At 40.9% G+C, this 17,716-nt stretch overlaps 1 protein-coding gene across 1 annotated transcript in view; it reads left to right on the forward strand.

Annotated features, from left to right (window-relative positions):
• Window positions 1–17,716, forward strand: part of HTATSF1 (HIV-1 Tat specific factor 1) — a 147,029-nt gene that overhangs the window by 86,322 nt on the left and 42,991 nt on the right. Inside the window, exons 5-6 of the mRNA XM_053699225.1 lie at window positions 16,016–16,179; window positions 16,642–16,741. Coding sequence (XP_053555200.1) covers window positions 16,016–16,179; window positions 16,642–16,741 — 264 coding nt within the window. The remainder of the gene's footprint in view (window positions 1–16,015; window positions 16,180–16,641; window positions 16,742–17,716) is intronic.

A 17,716-nucleotide genomic window follows, 5' to 3' on the forward strand; every position in this document is an offset into this window, starting at 1 on the left:
TGCAAGAGTCCACCCACAGCAAAGCTGCTATATAGCTCCTCCCCTAACTGCCATATTCAGTCATTCTCTTGCAAGCCTCAACATAGGTCGTGAGAGTCTGTGGTGTTTTATACTTAGTTTATTCTTCAATCAAAAGTTTGTTATTTTTAAATGGCACCGGAGTGTGCTGTTTATCTCAGGCAGTATTTGGAAGAAGAATCTGCCTGCGTTTTTCTATGATCTTAGCAGACGTAACTAAGATCCATTTGCTGTTCTCACACATTCTGAGGAGTGAGGTACTTCAGAGGGGGAATGGCGTGCAGGTTTTCCTGCAGATAAGGTATGTGCAGTAAAATATTTTTCTAGCAATGGAATTGACTAAGAAAATACTGCTGATACCGAAGTAATGTAAGTAAAGCCTTAAATGCAGCGATAGCGACTGGTATCAGGCTTAATAATAGAGATACATACTCTTATAAAAATGTGTTTTAAAACGTTTGCTGGCATGTTTAATCGTTTTTTAACGTACATTGGTGATAACACTGTAATGTTGGTATAGCCTTAAATGCAGTAAAAGCGACTGGTATCAGGCTTATTAATAGAGATACATACTCTTGTAAAAATGTGTTTTAAAACGTTTGCTGGCATGTTTAATCGTTTTTTAACATATGTTTGGTGATAAAACTTATTGGGGCCTAAGTTTTTTCCACATGGCTGGCTTAAATTTTGCATAGAAACAGTTAACTGAAGCTTCCCACTGTTGTAATATGAGTGGGAGGGGCCTAATTTAGCGCTTTTTTGCGCAGTTAAAATTACAAAATGAATCATCCAGATTCCCTCAGCAGTCCCATGAATACTACAGGACATTTCTAAAGGGCTAAAAAGACTTCCAAAATCGTTTATAGGGAAGGTAATCCACAGCTCTGCTGTGGCAGTTTTGTTGTGTCTGTTTTTAAAAACGTCTGTCGTTTTTTTTTTTTATCTGTTTTTTTGCACTAAGGGGTTAATCATCCATTTGCAAGTGGGTGCAATGCTCTGTTACCTTATTACATGTACTGTCAAAATTTTGTTTGTTTTACTGCCTTTTTTCACTGTTTTTCAAATTTTGACAAAATTTGTTTCTCTTAAAGGCACAGTAACGTTTTATATATTTGCTTGTTAACTTGATTTAAAGTGTTTTCCAAGCTTACTAGTCTCATTATTAGTCTGTTCTAACATGTCTGACATAGAGGAAGCTCTGTGTTCATTATGTTTTAAAGCCATGGTGGAACCCCATCTTAGAATGTGTACCAGATGTACTGATTTCATGTTAAACAATAAAGATCATTTTTTGTCTTTAAAAACATTATCACCAGAGGATTCTGTCGTGGGGGTAGTTATGCCGACTAACTCTCCCCACGTGTCAGACCTTTTGACTCCCGCTTTAGGGACTCACGCTCAAATGGCGCCAAGTACATCAAGGGCACCCATAGCGTTTATTTTACCAGGGGATTCTGTCGAGGGGAAAGTTATGCCGACTAACTCTCCCCACGTGTCAGACCCTTCGACTCCCGCTTCAGGGACTCGCGCTCAAATGGCGCCAAGTACATCAAGGGCGCCCATAGCGTTTATTTTACAAGACATGGTAAAGGTGGTGAATAATACTCTGGCAGCAGTATTAGTCAGACTACCTGAAATTAAAGGAAAGCAGTTAGCTCTGGGGGTAGATACAGAGCATACAGACGCTTTAAGAACCATGTATGATACTACCTCACAATATGCTTAGTCTGTGGGTGATTTGTTTGACTCAGGGAAGATGATTTAACCTGATTCTGATATTTCTACATTTAAAATTTATGCTTGAGAACCTCCTTGTTGCTCAGGGAGGCTTTGGCTGCTCTGAATGAATGTGTACAATCGCAGGGCCAGAGAAATTGTGTAGACTGGATAAATAATATGCAGTGCCGGTGTGTACTGATGTTTTTCCAATACCTAAAGAGGTTTACTAAATTTTTTTTAATAAGGAATGGGATAGACCAGGTGTGCCGTTCTCTTCCCCTCCTATTTTTTAGAAGAATGTTTTCTAATAGTTACCACCACACGGGACTTCTGGCAGACAGTTCCTAAGGTGGAGAGAAGAGTTTCTACTCTAGCTAAGCATACCACTACCTCTGGCGAGGACAGTTGTGCTTTTTAGATCCAATGGATAAAAAATGTTTATTCAACAGGGTTTTATCCTGCAGCCCCTTGCATACATTGCTTCTGTCACTGCTGCTGCGGCGTTCTGGGTTGAGTCTCTTGATGAGGCTTTACAGTTAGCGACTCCATTGGATGAATATATTTGACAAGCTTATGCTAGCCAATTCCTTTGTTTTCTGATGCCTTTGTTCATTTGACTAGACTAACGGCTAAGAATTCTGTTTTTTTACTATACTGGCGCGCAGAGCGCTATGGCTTATATCATGGTCAGCTGTCGTGACTTTAATAAATAAGCTACTTAACTTCCCTTCAAGGGGCAGACCCTATTCGGGCCTGGTTTGAAGGAGATTATTGCTTATATCACTGGAGGAAAAGGTCAAGGGCCAAAAAAGGTCTAATTTTCGTGCCTTTTAAAACTTCAGGGCAGGTGTGGCATCCACTTCCTCTAAGGCAAAACAAGAGAGAATTTTTGCTCAGTCCAAGGCGGTCTGGAGACAATCGAACCTGGAACAAAGATAAGCAGGCCAAGGAGCCTGCTGCTGCCTCTAAGGCAGCATGAAGGAACGGACCCCTATCCGGTAACGGATCCTATAGGGGGCAGACTTTCATTCTTCGCCCAGGCGTGGGCAAGAGATGCCCAGGATCCCTAGGCATTGGAATTTATATCCCAGAGATATCTTCTGGATTTCAAAGATTCCCCCCCAAAAAAAGGGGAGATTTCGCCTTTCACAATTATCTGCAAACCAGATAAAGAAGGAGGCATTCTTACATTGTGTACGAGATCCATCCAGTTCCAAGAGAGGAACAGGGACAGAGTTTTTACTCAAATCTGTTTGTGGTTCCCAAGGAGAGGGAACCTTCAGACCTATTTTGGATCTAAAGATCTTAAACAAATTCCTCAGAATTCCGTCATTTAAGATGGAAACTATTCGTACCATCTTAACTATGATCCAGGAGAGTCAATAGAGGACTACAATGGATTTGAAGGATGCTTATCCTCACATTGTGATGCATAAAGATCACCATCGTTTTTCAGGTTTGCCTTTCTAGACAGGCATTACCAGTTTGTAGCTCTTTCCTTTGGGATATCTACAGCCCCAAGAATCTTTATGGAGGTTCTGGGGTCGCTTTGGCGGTCCTTAGGCCGCGGGGCATAGAAGTGGCCCCTTATTTAGACGACATCCTGATACAGGCGTCAAACATCCAAATTGCCAAGTCTCATACGGACGTAGTACTGGCATTTCTGAGATCACATGGTGGAAAGTGAACAAGGAAAGAGTTCTCTATCCCCAATCTCAAGGGTTTCCCTCCTAGGGACTCTGATAGATTCTGTAGAAATGAAAATTTACCTGACGGAGTCCAGGTTGTCAAAGTTTCTAAATTTCTGCCGTGTTTTTCATTCCATCCGCGCCCTTCGGTGGCTCAGTACATGAATGAAATCGGCTTAATGGTAGTGGCAAGGGACATAGTACCGTTTGCACGTCTACATTTCAGACCGCTGCAACTATGCATGCTCAGTCAGAGGAACGGGGATTACACAGATTTGTCCCCCTGTTAAACCTGGACCAAGAGACCAGAGATTCTCTTCTCTGGTGACTATATCGGGTCCATCTGTCCAAGGGTATGACCTTCCGCAGGTCAGATGGGACAATTGTTACAATAGATGCCAGCCTTTTAGGTTGGGATGCAGTCTGGAACTCCCTGAAGGCTCAGGGATAGTGGACTTAGGAGGAGACCCTCCTTCTAATAAATATTCTGGAACTGGGAGTGATATTCCATGCTCTTCAGATTTGGCCTCAGTTAGCAACTCTGAGGTACATCATATTCAGTCGGACAATATACACGACTGTGGCTTACATCAGCCATCAAGGGGGAACAGAAGTTCCCTAGCGATGTTAGAAGTCTTACAATAATTCACTAGACAGAGACTCACTCTTGTCTATCAACTATCCATATCCCAGGTGTTGAGAACTGGGAGGTGGATTTTCTAAGTCGTCAGACTTTTCTTCCGGGGGAGTGGGATTTCCTCCGGAGGTCAAGACCAAGCAGGAGAGGGCTTTGGTGTTTTTGACAGCGCCTGCGTAGCCACGCAGGACCTGGTATGCAGATCTGGTGGACATGTCATCCTTTCCATCACAGTCTCTGCTTCTGAGACAGGTCCCTCTACCTCAGGGTCCTTTCAACCATTTAAATAGAATCAATCTGAGATGGACTGCCTGGAGACTGAACGCTTGATGTTATCAAAGCATGGCTTCTCCGAGTCAGTCATTGATACCTTAATACAGACATGAAAGCCTGTCTCTAGGAAAATTGAACATAGATATGGTGTAAATATCTGATTGTTATGAATCCAAGGGTTACTCATGGAGTAAAGTAAAGGATATTATCTTTTCTCCAAGATGTTTTTGAGAAAAGGGTTGTCAGCTAATTCCTTAAAAGGGACAGATTTTTACTGTCTATTTTTTTGCACAAGCGTCTGGCAGGTATTCTAGACGTTCAGGCATTTGGTCAGGCTTTGGTTAGATCCAAGCCTGTGTTTAAAACTGTTGCTCCGCCATGGAGCTTAAACCTGGTTCTTAAGGTTCTTCAAGAAGTTCCGTTTGAACCTTTTTTGTTCCGTAGATATCAATCTTTATCTTGGAAAGTTCCTTTTTGGAAGCTATTTCCTCGACTCGTAGAGTCTCCAAGTTATCTGTGTTACAATGTGATTCTCCTTATCTGGTCCTTCGTACGGATAAGGTAGTCCTGCGTACCAACCTGGGTTTTTTCCTAAGGTGGTATCTAACAAGAACATCACTCAAGAGATAGTTGTTCCATGCTTGTATCCTAATCCTTCCTCAAAGAAGGAACGTCTATTACACAATATTGGACGTGGTTTGTGCTTTAAAGTTTTACTTACAAGCTACTACAGTTTTCATCAAACGTTCACCTTGTTTGTTGTCTATTCTGGACTGAGGAGAGGTCAAAAGACTTCAGCAGCCTCTCTGTCTTTTTGGTTAAAAAGCATAATTCATTTAGCTTATGAGACTGCTGGACAGCAGCCTCCTGAAGGGATTACAGCTCATTCTACTAGAGCTGTGGTTTTCACTTGGGCCTTTTTTTTTTTTTTTTTTTTTTAAATGTGGCTTCTGTTGAACAGATTTACAAGACGGAGTCTTGGTCTGCGCTTCATACTTTTTCAAATTTAACAAATTTGATACCTTGCTTCTTCGGAGGCTATTTTTGGGAGAAAGGGTTTTTTACAGGCAGTGGTAACTTCCGTTTAAGTACCTGCCTTGTCCCTCCCATCATCCGTGTACTTTAGCTTTGGTATTGGTATTCCATAAGTAATGGATGATCCGTGGACTGGATACACTTAACAAGAGAAAACATAATTTATGCTTACCTGATAAATTTATTTCTCTTGTAGTGTATCCAGTCCACGGCCCGCCCTGTCACTTTAAGGCAGGTAATTTTTTCATTTGAACTACAGTCACCACTGCACCCTATGGTTTTTCCTTTCTCTGCATGTTTTCGGTCGAATGACTGAATATGGCAGTTAGGGGAGGAGCTATATAGCAGCTTTGCTGTGGGTGGACTCTTGCAACTTCCTGTTGGGAAGGAGAATATATTCCATAAGTAATGGATGATCCATGGACTGGATACACTACAAGAGAAATAAATTTATCAGGTAAGCATAAATTATGTTTTTCTATTTAAAAGGGATAATCAACTTGCTCAAATCCTAATGCATGTGTGTATTCCCCTCATTGCTCTGTGATAGCCTTTATTACTGTGGGCTCTTTATGACTAAAGGCAGACCAGAGGCAGTCACTCTGCAAGATTACTAGCCTGGCTGAATATGTTCATCTGGGGTTATAGAATGTGTGCTTGACGCTGGGGAAAGGAATTGCTCAATGGAGTTATATACTCCAGCGCATTCTATTTTGGTATTGATATAAAGGATAGTGTGCTTGAGAGGACACATTGAATGGCTTTACGGGCATTCGAAGGTCTTTAGGGAGAAATGGAGTGAAGACTAGTTGTTTGCTATACAGTTTTTTCCCAGGTTACTTTGGTTGGTTTACCGCCCACGAAGGGTGGGGCTTATCATTCGCGCGCTTAGCCGCACAGTTGTTATTATTTCAGGAAGTGACCCGATCAGCAGTGTGTCTTACGGCTCCGGTGTTCCTAAGACCGCAAGAAGTAATATCACAGGCAGTCTCAGGCACGCTGCAAATGAGCAGATAGTCATTGTCTTGTGGGGACAGGTAGGCGCCGCAGCAGAGCTATGGCGAGGTTGGTGCAAGTGTTTATTTGTTTTCCAAAAAAGTAGAAACGCAATTGCTCAAGTTCAAAAGGAAAAGTAAAAACGCAGTTTCTTTTCTTTTTTCTATTATTGAGTGTTGTGCTGTAATATTTGAAACAATTTTATTTTTTAAAGGCACAGTTCACTCGGATTTCAAAAGTTTTTGTTATCATTTATGTTAAGCTGATTGCATATTATTTATGTTTTAAGTAATTATCAGTGTCACAACCAATATTGCATTTGCTTATTTGTTGTTATGGAAAACATTCAAAGCAGTACATGTTCTATGTGTTTGAATGCTAATGTGGAACCCCCTGTTATTTTTTGTCCCTCATGCACTGAAAGGGCATTACAGTTTAGAGAGCAGATTTTCTTTAATAAAAGTATATCTAAGGCGGATGTTTCACTGGGTTCGGCAGATAAGACTCCGTGTATGCCTCAACTTTCTCCCCAAGCGTCACAGCACTTAACGCCCCCCCAACCGGTGCCAGTTTCTTCTCCAGCTTCTGCTGCAATCACTCTGCAGGATATTGCTGCGGTCATGTCATCTACCCTTTCTGAGGCGTTATCTGCCTTTCCGGTACTCCAAGGCTAACGCAGTAGGAAGGATAACCTCACGGTCAATACAGCTTCTTATGCTCTGATGGCGATCTCAGATGTACCCTCCCAGGGCTCTGAATTGGAGGGTATGGAGGTTCTATCCGAGGGGGAACTTTCTGACTCAGGAAGTGGCTTACCTCTGACGGATCCAGATACTGTTTACTTCAGGTTTAAACTTGAACACCGCCGCCTGTTATTGAGGGAGGTTTTGGTGACTCTGGACGACTGTGAGTCAATTGTGGTTCCTCCAGAGAAATTGAGTAAGTTAGACAGATACTTAGAGGTTCCTTCTTATTCGGATGTATTTTCTGTTCCAAAGAGAACTTCAGAAATTATTGCTAAGGAATGGGAGAGACCGGATATTCCTTTTTCCCCTTCTCCCGTTTTCAAGATGATGTACCCTATCACTGATGTCATTAGAGACTCTTGGCAGACGGTCCCTAGGGTGGAGGGAACTATTTCAACCATGGCTAAATCAACTACTATCCCTGTAGAGGATAGTTGTGCTTTTAAGGACCCTATGTATAAGAAATTGGAGGATTTGCTTAAAAAAAATATATGTTCATCGGGTTGCTATTGCAACCGGCGGCCTGCATTGTTAGTTACGACTGCGGCTGCTTATTGGTTTGATGCTTTAGAAGAGTCTCTTAAAACTGAGACTTCTTTGGAAGAAATACAAGATGGAATTAAAGCTCTTAAGTTAGCTAATTCTTTTATTACAGATGCTTCTTTCCAGATTACCAAATTGGCGGCTAAGAGTTCAGGATTTTCCTTCTTAGCATGCAGAGCTTTATGGTTAAAATCTTGGTCTGTGGATGTGTCATCTAAGTCTAAGCTTTTGTCTATTCCTTACAAGGTGAAGACCCTGTTCGGGCCTGATTTGAAGGAGATTATTTCTGACATCACGGGAGGTAAGGGTCATTCCCTTTCTCAGGATAAGAAGTCCAAACGGAGGGGAAGACAGAGTAATTTTCGTGCCTTTCGAAACTTTAAGGGAACCCCCCCTTCCTCTTCTTCTAAACAGGAAGGTAACTATTTGCAAGCCAAATCTACCTGGAGACCTAATCAGTCTTGGAACAAGGGTAAACAAAAAACCTGCTGCTGTTCCCAAGTTCGCATGAAGGGTTGGTCCCCGATCCGGGACCGGATCTAGTCGGGGGCAAACTGTCTCTCTTTATCCAGGTTTGGTTAAGAGATGTTCAGGATTCCTGGGCATTGGAAATAGTGTCTCAAGGATACAAACTGGAATTCAGAAATTCTTCCCCCAGAGGAAGATTTCTTCTTTCACGATTGTCTGTAGACCAGATAAAGAGAGAGGCGTTCTTACGCTGTGTAAGAGACCTCTCCTCCATGGGAGTAATTTGTCCCGTTCCGATTCAGGGACAGGGGTTTTATTCAAATCTGTTCGTCGTTCCCAAAAAAGAGGGAACTTTCAGATCTATCTTGGATCTCAAGAGTCTAAAAAAGTTTCTCAGAGTTCCATCTTTCAAGATGGAAACTATTCGTACCATTCTTCTATTGATCCAGGAGGGTCGATTTATGACTACCGTGGATTTAAAGGATGCATATCTTCATGTTCCTATCCAGAGATCATTACAAGTTCCTGAGGTTTGCCTTTCTGGACAAACATTTTCAGCTTGTGGCTCTGCCTTTCGGTCTGGCCACGGCACCCAGAATTTTCACAAAGGTTCTGGGGTCTCTGCTGGTGGTTCTAAGACCGCGGGGCATTGCAGTGGCGCCTTATCTGGACGATATTCTGATCCAGGCATTGTCTTATCAGCTGGCAAAGTCTTATACCGACATTGTTCTATCCGTCCTGAGGACTCATGGGTGGAAGTTGAATCTGGAAAAGTTTGCTCGTTCCACAGACAAGAATTCCCTTCTTGGGAACTCTAATCGACTCTCTGTCCATGAAAATCTTTTTGACGGAGGTCAGGAAATTAAAAATTCTGAACACATTCCAAGCACTTCAGTCCAATCCTCGGCCATCAGTGGCTCAGTGCATGGAGGTAATTGGATTGATGGTAGCGGCAATGGACATCATTCCGTTTGCTCAGTTTCATCTCAGACCTCTGCAACTGAACATGCTCAAACAGTGGAATGGAGATGATACAAATCTGTCTCCTCCAATAAATCTAGATCAGGAGACAAGGGACTCTCTTCTATGGTGGTTGTTGCTGGATCATCTATCCCAGGGGACATGCTTTCACAGACCCTCATGGGTGATAGTGACAACAGATGCCAGCCTGTTAGGATGGGGAGCAGTCTGGAACTCCCTGAGGGCCCAGGGTGTATGGACTCGAACGGAGTCGCTACTTCCCATCAATATCCTAGAGTTGAGAGCGATATTTAATGCGCTTCAGGCGTGGCCTCCGTTGGCTTCGACCAAATTCCAGTCGGACAACATTACGACTGTGGCTTACATCAATCATCAGGGAGGAACAAGGAGTTCCTTAGCAATGACAGAAGTAGCCAAGATCATACAGTGGGCGGAGTCTCACTCTTATCTGTCGGCGATCCACATCCCAGGTGTGGAAAACTGGGAAGCGGATTTTCTGAGCAGACAGACATTTCATCTGGGAGAATGGGAGCTCCATCCGGAGGTATTTGCTGACCTGATTCTCAGATGAGGCAGGCAGGAGTTGGATCTTATGGCGTCTCGTCAGAATGCCAAGCTTCCGAGATACGGGTCCAGGGATCCCCAGGCCGAGCTGATAGATGCCTTGGCAGTACCTTGGTCTTTCAGCCTAGCTTATGTGTTCCCTCCATTTGCTCTCCTTCCCCGGGTGATTGCTCGAGTCAAACAGGAGAGGGCTTCAGTGATCCTCATTGCTCCTGCGTGGCCTCGCAGGACTTGGTATGCCGATCTGGTGGACATGTCATCTCAGCCACCGTGGAAGCTTCCATTGAGGAAAGACCTTCTCATTCAGGTGCCCTTCCATCATCCGAATCTAGTTTCTCTGCAGCTAACTGCTTGGAGATTGAACGCTTGAATTTATCTATGCAAGGGTTTTCTGATTCGGTCATAGGTACCTTGATTCAGGCATGTAAGCCTGTTACTAGAAAAGTTTACCATAAGATATGGCGTAAATATCTTTATTGGTGCGAATCCAAGGGCTTCTCATGGAGTAGGGTTAGGATTCCCAGGATTTTGTCTTTTCTCCAAGACGGATTGGAGAAAGGGTTGTCAGCAAGTTCCTTAAAGGGACAGATTTCTGCTTTGTCTATTTTGCTACACAAGCGTCTAGCAGATGTTCCAGATGTTCAATCTTTTTGTCAGGCTCTGACTAGAATCAGGCCTGTGTTTAGACCAATGGCTCCTCCTTGGAGTTTGAATTTAGTTCTTAAAGTTATTCAAGGGGTTCTGTTTTAACCTATGCATACCATAGATATTAAGTTATTATCTTGGAAATTTTTATTTTTGGTTGCTATTTCTTCTGCTCGCAGAGTATCTGAGTTTTCGGCATTACAATGTGATTCTCCTTATCTTATTTTTCATTCGGATAAGGTGGAGTTACGTACCAAACCTTGTTTTCTTCCTAAAGTTGTTTCAAATAAAAATATTAATCAGGAAATTGTTGTTCCTTCTTTGTCTCCTAATCCTTCTTCTAAGATGGAGCGACTGTTACATAATTTGCCTTGAAGTTTTACTTGCAGGCCACTAAGGATTTTCGTCAATCATCTTCCCTGTTTGTTGTGTTTTCCGGGAAGTGTAGGGGTCAGAAGACTACGGCTATCCCTCTATCTTTTTGGCTGAAGAGTATCATCCGTTTTGCATATGAGACAGTAGCCTCCTGAACGAATTACGGCTCATTCCACTAGGGCTGTGGCTTCCTCATGGGCATTCAAAAATGATGCTTCTGTTGAACAGATTTGCAAAGCTGCAACTTGGTCGTCTCTTCACACTTTTTCCAAAATTTACAAATTTGATACTTTTGCCTCGTCTGAGGCGGTTTTTGGGAGGAAGGTTCTTCAAGAAGTGGTGCCTTCCGTTTAGGTTCCCTGTCTTGTCCCTCCCTTTTCATCCGTTTACTATAGCTTTGGTATTGTATCCCATAAGTAAGGATAAAATCCGTGGACTCATCGTATCTTGTAAAAGGAAAGGAAATTTATTCTTACCTGATAAATTTGTTTCTTTTACGATGCGAAGAGTCCACGGCCCGCCCTGTTTTTTCTAAGACAGGTCTTTAATTTTGTTAAACTTCAGTCACCTCTGCACCTTGGCTTTTCCTTTCTCTTCCTAACTATATATACAGCTCTGCTGTGGTGCTCTTTGCCTCCTCCTGCTGACCAGGAGGCGATATCCCATAAGTAAGGATGAAATCCGTGGACTCATCGTATCGTAAAAGAAACAAATTTATCAGGCAAGAATAAATTTCCTTTTTCCTCCGTTTGCCTTTCTTCCTCGGGTAATTGCTCGAATCAATCACGAGAGGGCTGCGGTGATCCTCATAGCACCGGCCTTGTTCTCGCAGGATTTGGTATGCGGATCTGGTGGAGATGGCATCTCTGCCACCTTGGAGACTCCCGTTGAGGAAGGACCTTCTGATTCAGGGACCCTTCCTTCATCCAAATCTAGTTTCTCTGAAGCTGACTGCTTGGAGATTGAACGCTTACTTTTATCCAAGTAGGGATTTTCTAATTCGGTCATAGAGACCAATATTCTGGCTTGTAAGCCTATAACTAGAAGGATTTACCATAAGATTCGGCGTAAATATCTCTTGGTGTGAATCCAAGGGCTACTCATGGAGTAGAGTTAGGATTCCTAGAATTTTGTCTCTTTTCCAAGAAGGTTTGGAGAAGGGTTTATCGGCAAGCTCCCTAAAGGGTCAAATATCGGCCTTATCTATTTTGTTACACAAACTTCTGGTGGATGTTCCAGATGTACAATCTTTCTGTCAGGCCTTGGTCAGGATCAGGCCTGTGTTCAAACCAGTTACTCCTCCATGGAGTCTTAATTTAGTTCTCAAAGTTCTTCAAGGGGCTCCGTTTGAGCCTATGCACTCCTTTTATTAAAGGGACAGTCAACACCAGAATTTTTGTTGTTTAAAAAGAAAGATAATCCCTTTATTACCCATTCCCCAGTTTTGCATAACCAACACAGTTATAATAATACACGTTTTACCTCTGTAATTATCTTGTATCTAAGCTTCTGCTGACTGACCCCTTATTTCAGTTCTTTTGACAGACATGCAGTTTAGCCAATCAGTGCTCAGTCCTAGGTCACTTTACGTGCATGAGCTCAATGTTATCTATATGAAACATGTGAACTAATGCCCTCTAGTGGTCAAAATGTATTCACATTAGAGGCAGTCTTCAAGGTCTAAGAAATTAGCATATGAACCTCCTAGTTTTAGCTTTCAACTAAGAATACCAAGAGAACAAGGCAAAATTGGTGATAAAAGTAAATTGGGAAGTTGTTTAAAATTGCATGCCCTATTTAAAACATGAAAGTTTTTTTTTGCACTTGACTGTCCCTTTAAGTTATGTTGGAAGGTTTTATTTCTTTTAGCTATTTCTTCGGCTCGTAGAGTGTCAGAGCTCTTGGTATTGCAGTACGATTCTCCTTTCCTAATTTTCCATTCAGATAAGGTAGTTTTACGTACTAAATTTGGATTGTTTCTGATCAGAACATTAATCACGAGATTTTTGTTTCTTCTTTGTGTCCTAATCCTTCTTCTCAGAAAGAACGACTTTAGACGTGGTCCGTGCTTTAAAGTTTTACTTACAGGCGACTAAGGACTTTCGTCAGTCTTCTTCTTTGTTTGTGATTTTCTCAGGAAAACGTAAGGGACAGAAAGCCATGGCTACTTCTCTTTCTTTTTGGCTGAAGAGCATCATACGTTTTGTATATTAGACTGCTGGACAGCAGCCTCCCTAGAGGGTTACGGCTCATTCCACGAGGGCTGTTGCTTCCTCATGGGCATTCAAAAATGAAGCTTCTGTGGAACAGATTTGCAAGGCTGCAACTTGGTCTTCTCTTCACACTTTTTCAAAGTTTTACAAATTTGACACTTTTGCCTAGACTGAGGCCGCTTTTGGGAGAAAGGTTCTTCAAGCAGTGGTGCCTTTCGTTTAGGTTCCCTGTCTTGTCCCTCCCGTATCATCTGTGTACTCTAGCTTGGGTATTGAATCCCATTAGTAATTAAGATGATCCGTGGAAATTTATGCTTACCTGATAAATGTATTTATTTTTTGACATGATGAGTCCACAGCCTGCCCTGTTCTTGTAAGACAGGTTGTTGGTTATTATAAACTTCAGACACCTCTGCACCTTGGCTTTTCCTTTCTCTTCCTAACTTCGGTCGAATGACTGGAGTGGGATGGAGGGAAGGAGCTATTTAACCGCTCTGCTGTGGTGCTCTTTGCCTCCTCCTACTGACCAGGAGGTGAATATCCCATTAGTAATTAAGATGATCCGTGGACTCATTGTGTCAAAAAAGAAATACATTTATCAGGTAAGCATAAATTTTCTTTTTCCAAGTGCCCAAAAAAACCCCCTAAGTTAAAAAATTAAGGAAAAAAAAAATCCTAACACTAAAGCCCCAAATAGGTACTCGCGGTTCCTGAAGACCGGCGAAGGTCTTTTTCCAGGCGGGTTAATCATCTTCATCCACAGTGAAGGCGGCGCGGAGGTTCGGAGCGGTCTTCCAAGATGTGGCGCTCCTCGGCGACGACATGGAGGTTCCTCTTCATGCGATCGTTCGCCGCAAACTAAAGAGAGAATTCAAGGTAACGCAATCAATTTGGGGTACATTGCATTCCTATTGACTGAATTTGTCAAAACAGCCAATAGGATTAGAGCTACTAATATCCTATTGGCTGTTCAAATCAGCCAATAAGATTTCAGTAGCTCTCATTCTATTGGCTGCTGAATTTTTCAAAACAGCCAATAGAATGAGAGCTACTGAAATCCTATTGGCTGATTTGAACAGCCAATAAGATTTTAGTAACTCTCATCCTATTGGCTGATTTTGAAAATTTCAGCCGATAGGAATTCAAGGTACGCCTATTAATATGGGGTACCTTGAATTCTTTCTTCAGTGTGCGGTGGACAATCGCATGAAGAGGAACCTCCACGCCTTCACCGAGGATCGCCACTTCTGGGAAGACCGCTCAGGACCTCTGCGCCGCCTTTGCGTATGAAGATGATGGAGCTGCCTGGAAGAAGACCTTCTCCGCCGGACTTCTGAAACCGTGAGTACCTATTTGGGGCTTTAGTGTTAGGTTTCTTAGTTTTTTTGGGGGGCACTTGGAAAAAGAGCTGAATGCCCTTTATCAGGGCAGTGAAAAAGAGCTATGTGCCCTTATAAGGGCAATGCCCATACAAATGCCCTTTTCAGGGCAATGGGTAGATTAGGTTTATTAGTGTTAGTTGTTTTTTTTTTTTGGGGGGGGGTTTGCTGGGTGGGCGGTTTTACTGTTAGGGGGGACTTTATTTTTTATGTTAAAGAGCTGTTTAAAGGGCCATGAAATCCAAACATTTTCTTTCATGATTTGGATAGAGAATGCAATTTTAAACAACTTTCCAATTTACTTCTATTATTTAATTTGCTTCCTTCTCTTGTTTTTCTTTGCTGAAAGGTTTATCTATGAAAGCTCAGGAGCAGCAAAGATCCTAGGTTCTAGCCTCTGATTGGTGGATGCATATATATACTGATTGTCATTGGCTCACACATCTGTTCAGTCAGCAACCAGTAGTGCATTGCTGCTCATTCAACAAAGCATACCAAGAGAACAAAGAAAAATAGTTAATAGGAGTCCATTAGAAAGTTGCTTTAAAATTGCATGCTCTATCTGAATCATGAAAGAAAAAAAATGGGTTTCATATCCCTTTAACTTAGGGCAATGCCCTACAAAAAGCCCTTTAAAGGGCTATTGGTAGTTTAGCATTAGATTAGGGAGTGTGTGTTTTTTGGGGGGGTGGGGCTTTTTTATTTTCATAGGGATTAGGTTTATTTTTTTTTATTTTGGATAAGATGTATTGGGTGGTTTGCGGATTTAGGGGTTAATAATTTTATTAGGTAGTTGTTTTTTTCTCTTAATACTTTTTGCGGGCGCTTAGGGTTTTTTTTAATACTTATTGTGGGCGGTTAGGTGTTTTTTTCATACTTATTGCGGGCATTTTTTATTTTTTTTGCAATTCTCCGTTTACCTTCGCTGCATCCCGGTGAATTCCGAAAATGGCAGGGTGGTGAAAGAATCCACATTCCTTTGAGGATGCATGCGCAACTGACGACAGACATTACAAATGTGTATGTATATATATATATATATATATAGCAATATCCGTTCAACCCCTCAAGGTAGAAAAACGCTTCACTCTCCGGTCTCTTTCAAAATCCTTTATTGAGTATCCAGCATCAAATGACAAAATTCCCAGGATGGGAATTTTGTCATTTGATGCTGGATACTCAATAAAGGATTTTGAAAGAGACCGGAGAGTGAAGCGTTTTTCTACCTTGAGGGGTTGAACGGATATTGCTATATGTTTTCAACGCAGCACCCCGGCGGATGTCTTATGTCACAGTGAGTGCACCTGTCTGGATATTTGTATATATATATATATATATATATATATATATATATATATATATATATATATATATATATATATATATATATATACACACACACACACACACAGCTTTTAATATTTTTTTTTATTAACTTTATTTCTTCTATACAGAATTTAAGAATTTATTGGTGTTTTTTTTTGTTTTTTTACTCATAGGGTGGTATTTTGATTGCTTTTAGCGCTTCTTTGTTTATTTAGATGTGGATTGCACTGGCACATACAACCTCCTGATTGATCTGAATGTTACCTTTTAAATATGTCACCTATAAGGAATGCTTTAAAATATTAGACAAAATAGTAGACCTTGTTGGTTGGCAAGCTTTTGTATTGTGTGTTTTGTTTTTTTACACTAATATCCTGTTCCTCATGTTCCTTTGCTTTCAATTTTAAAGAGAGAATCTGTAGAATTAGCTTTGAAACTCATTGATGAGTATGAGATCAGAGGATACAAGCTTCATGTTGAAAGTGCAACGTTTCAACTGAAGGGGCAGTATGATGCTACCAGAAAGAAGAAGAAATGCAAAGACTACAAGAAAAAGTTATCTTTACAACAAAAGTATGTAACTATGATCTATTTCATTTGTATTGCTCTTATTAACCCTTTCAAAACTTTGCTTTGCTGTATTTGTAAATATATAACTTCCAGAATATCTATTCAACCTTCATTCAAGTCTTCCTTCATGATTATACCAGCCTGCTGTTTTACTAATATTTATTTTGCAAACATAGTAATCTTTACATCCTTTTGTTTGTATTATTTATATTTGTGTGTGTGTGTGTGTGTATGTATATGTGTCTGTGTGAGTAATGTATCAAACGTAGCAGTGTGTTTACCATTTTTTTAGCATATACTATAACTTATTGTCAAAGTCTTGTTTCTTTTAAATGTATAAAATAGTTTTTTTTTTTTTTTAACATATCTGTAGCTCCTGTATAACCATGCTAAATAATACACATTCATATGTTGCATTTGTTTAGTTTTAGTTGGATGCTTTTCTTATTTTCCTTCTTTTTTTAGACTATTAGACTGGAGGCCAGAGAAAAAAGCTAGTGATGTTCGAAAGCGATTTGAAAGGGTTATAATAATTAGGAACATGTTTCATCCATCAGATTTTGAGGTGAGATATTTTTTTTCTTCTTCTTGCACTTCTAATTCAACCTCTTATCCATAGTTTTTATATTATTCAATAACTGTAAAAGTGTTGATTTTTAGCACTTTTTACATCAATTTCACATTAGGTTCTTAAGATAAATATTCCTGTATATCACTTTATTTTTTTACGTAGTCAAAGTGCAAATGAAATTTTATTTCAGTTGCTTCTTTTTAGTAAGATTAGTCCATTAAATATTAATACATTTCTCTTGTTAAGTGTATCCAGTCCACGGATCATCCATTACTTGTGGGATATTCTCCTTCCCAACAGGAAGTTGCAAGAAGATCACCCACAGCAGAGCTGCTATATAGCTCCTCCCCTCACTGCCATATCCAGTCATTCTCTTGCAACTCTTAACAAAGATGGACGTAGTAAGAGGAGAGTGGTGTATTATAGTTAGTTTTTTAACTTCAATCAAAAGTTTGTTATTTTTAAATGGTGCCGGAGTGTACCGTTTCATTTCAGGCAGCATTAGAAGAAGAATCTGCTTGTGTTTTCTATGATCTTAGCAGAAGTAACTAAGATCCATTGCTGTTCTCACATATTCTGAGGAGTGAGGTAACTTCAGAGAGGGAATGGCGTGCAGGTTTTCCTGCAATAAGGTATGTGCAGTTAATATTTTTCTAGGGATGGAATTTGCTAGAAAATGCTGCCGATACCGGATTAATGTAAGTAAAGCCTTAAATGCAGTAATAGCGACTGGTATCAGGCTTATTAATAGAGATACATACTCTTATAAAAGTGTAATATAAAACGTTTGCTGGCATGTTTAATCGTTTTTATATATTTTTGGTGACAAAACTTATTGGGGCCTAGTTTTTTTCCACATGGCTGGTTTGATTTTTGCCTAGAAACAGTTTCTGAGGCTTTCCACTGTTGCAATATGAGTGGGAAGGGCCTATTTTAGTGCTTTTCTGTGCAGAATAAAATACTGACAGA

The sequence above is a fragment of the Bombina bombina genome, chromosome 1 (assembly GCF_027579735.1).
Source record: "Bombina bombina isolate aBomBom1 chromosome 1, aBomBom1.pri, whole genome shotgun sequence".
NCBI lineage: Eukaryota > Metazoa > Chordata > Amphibia > Anura > Bombinatoridae > Bombina > Bombina bombina.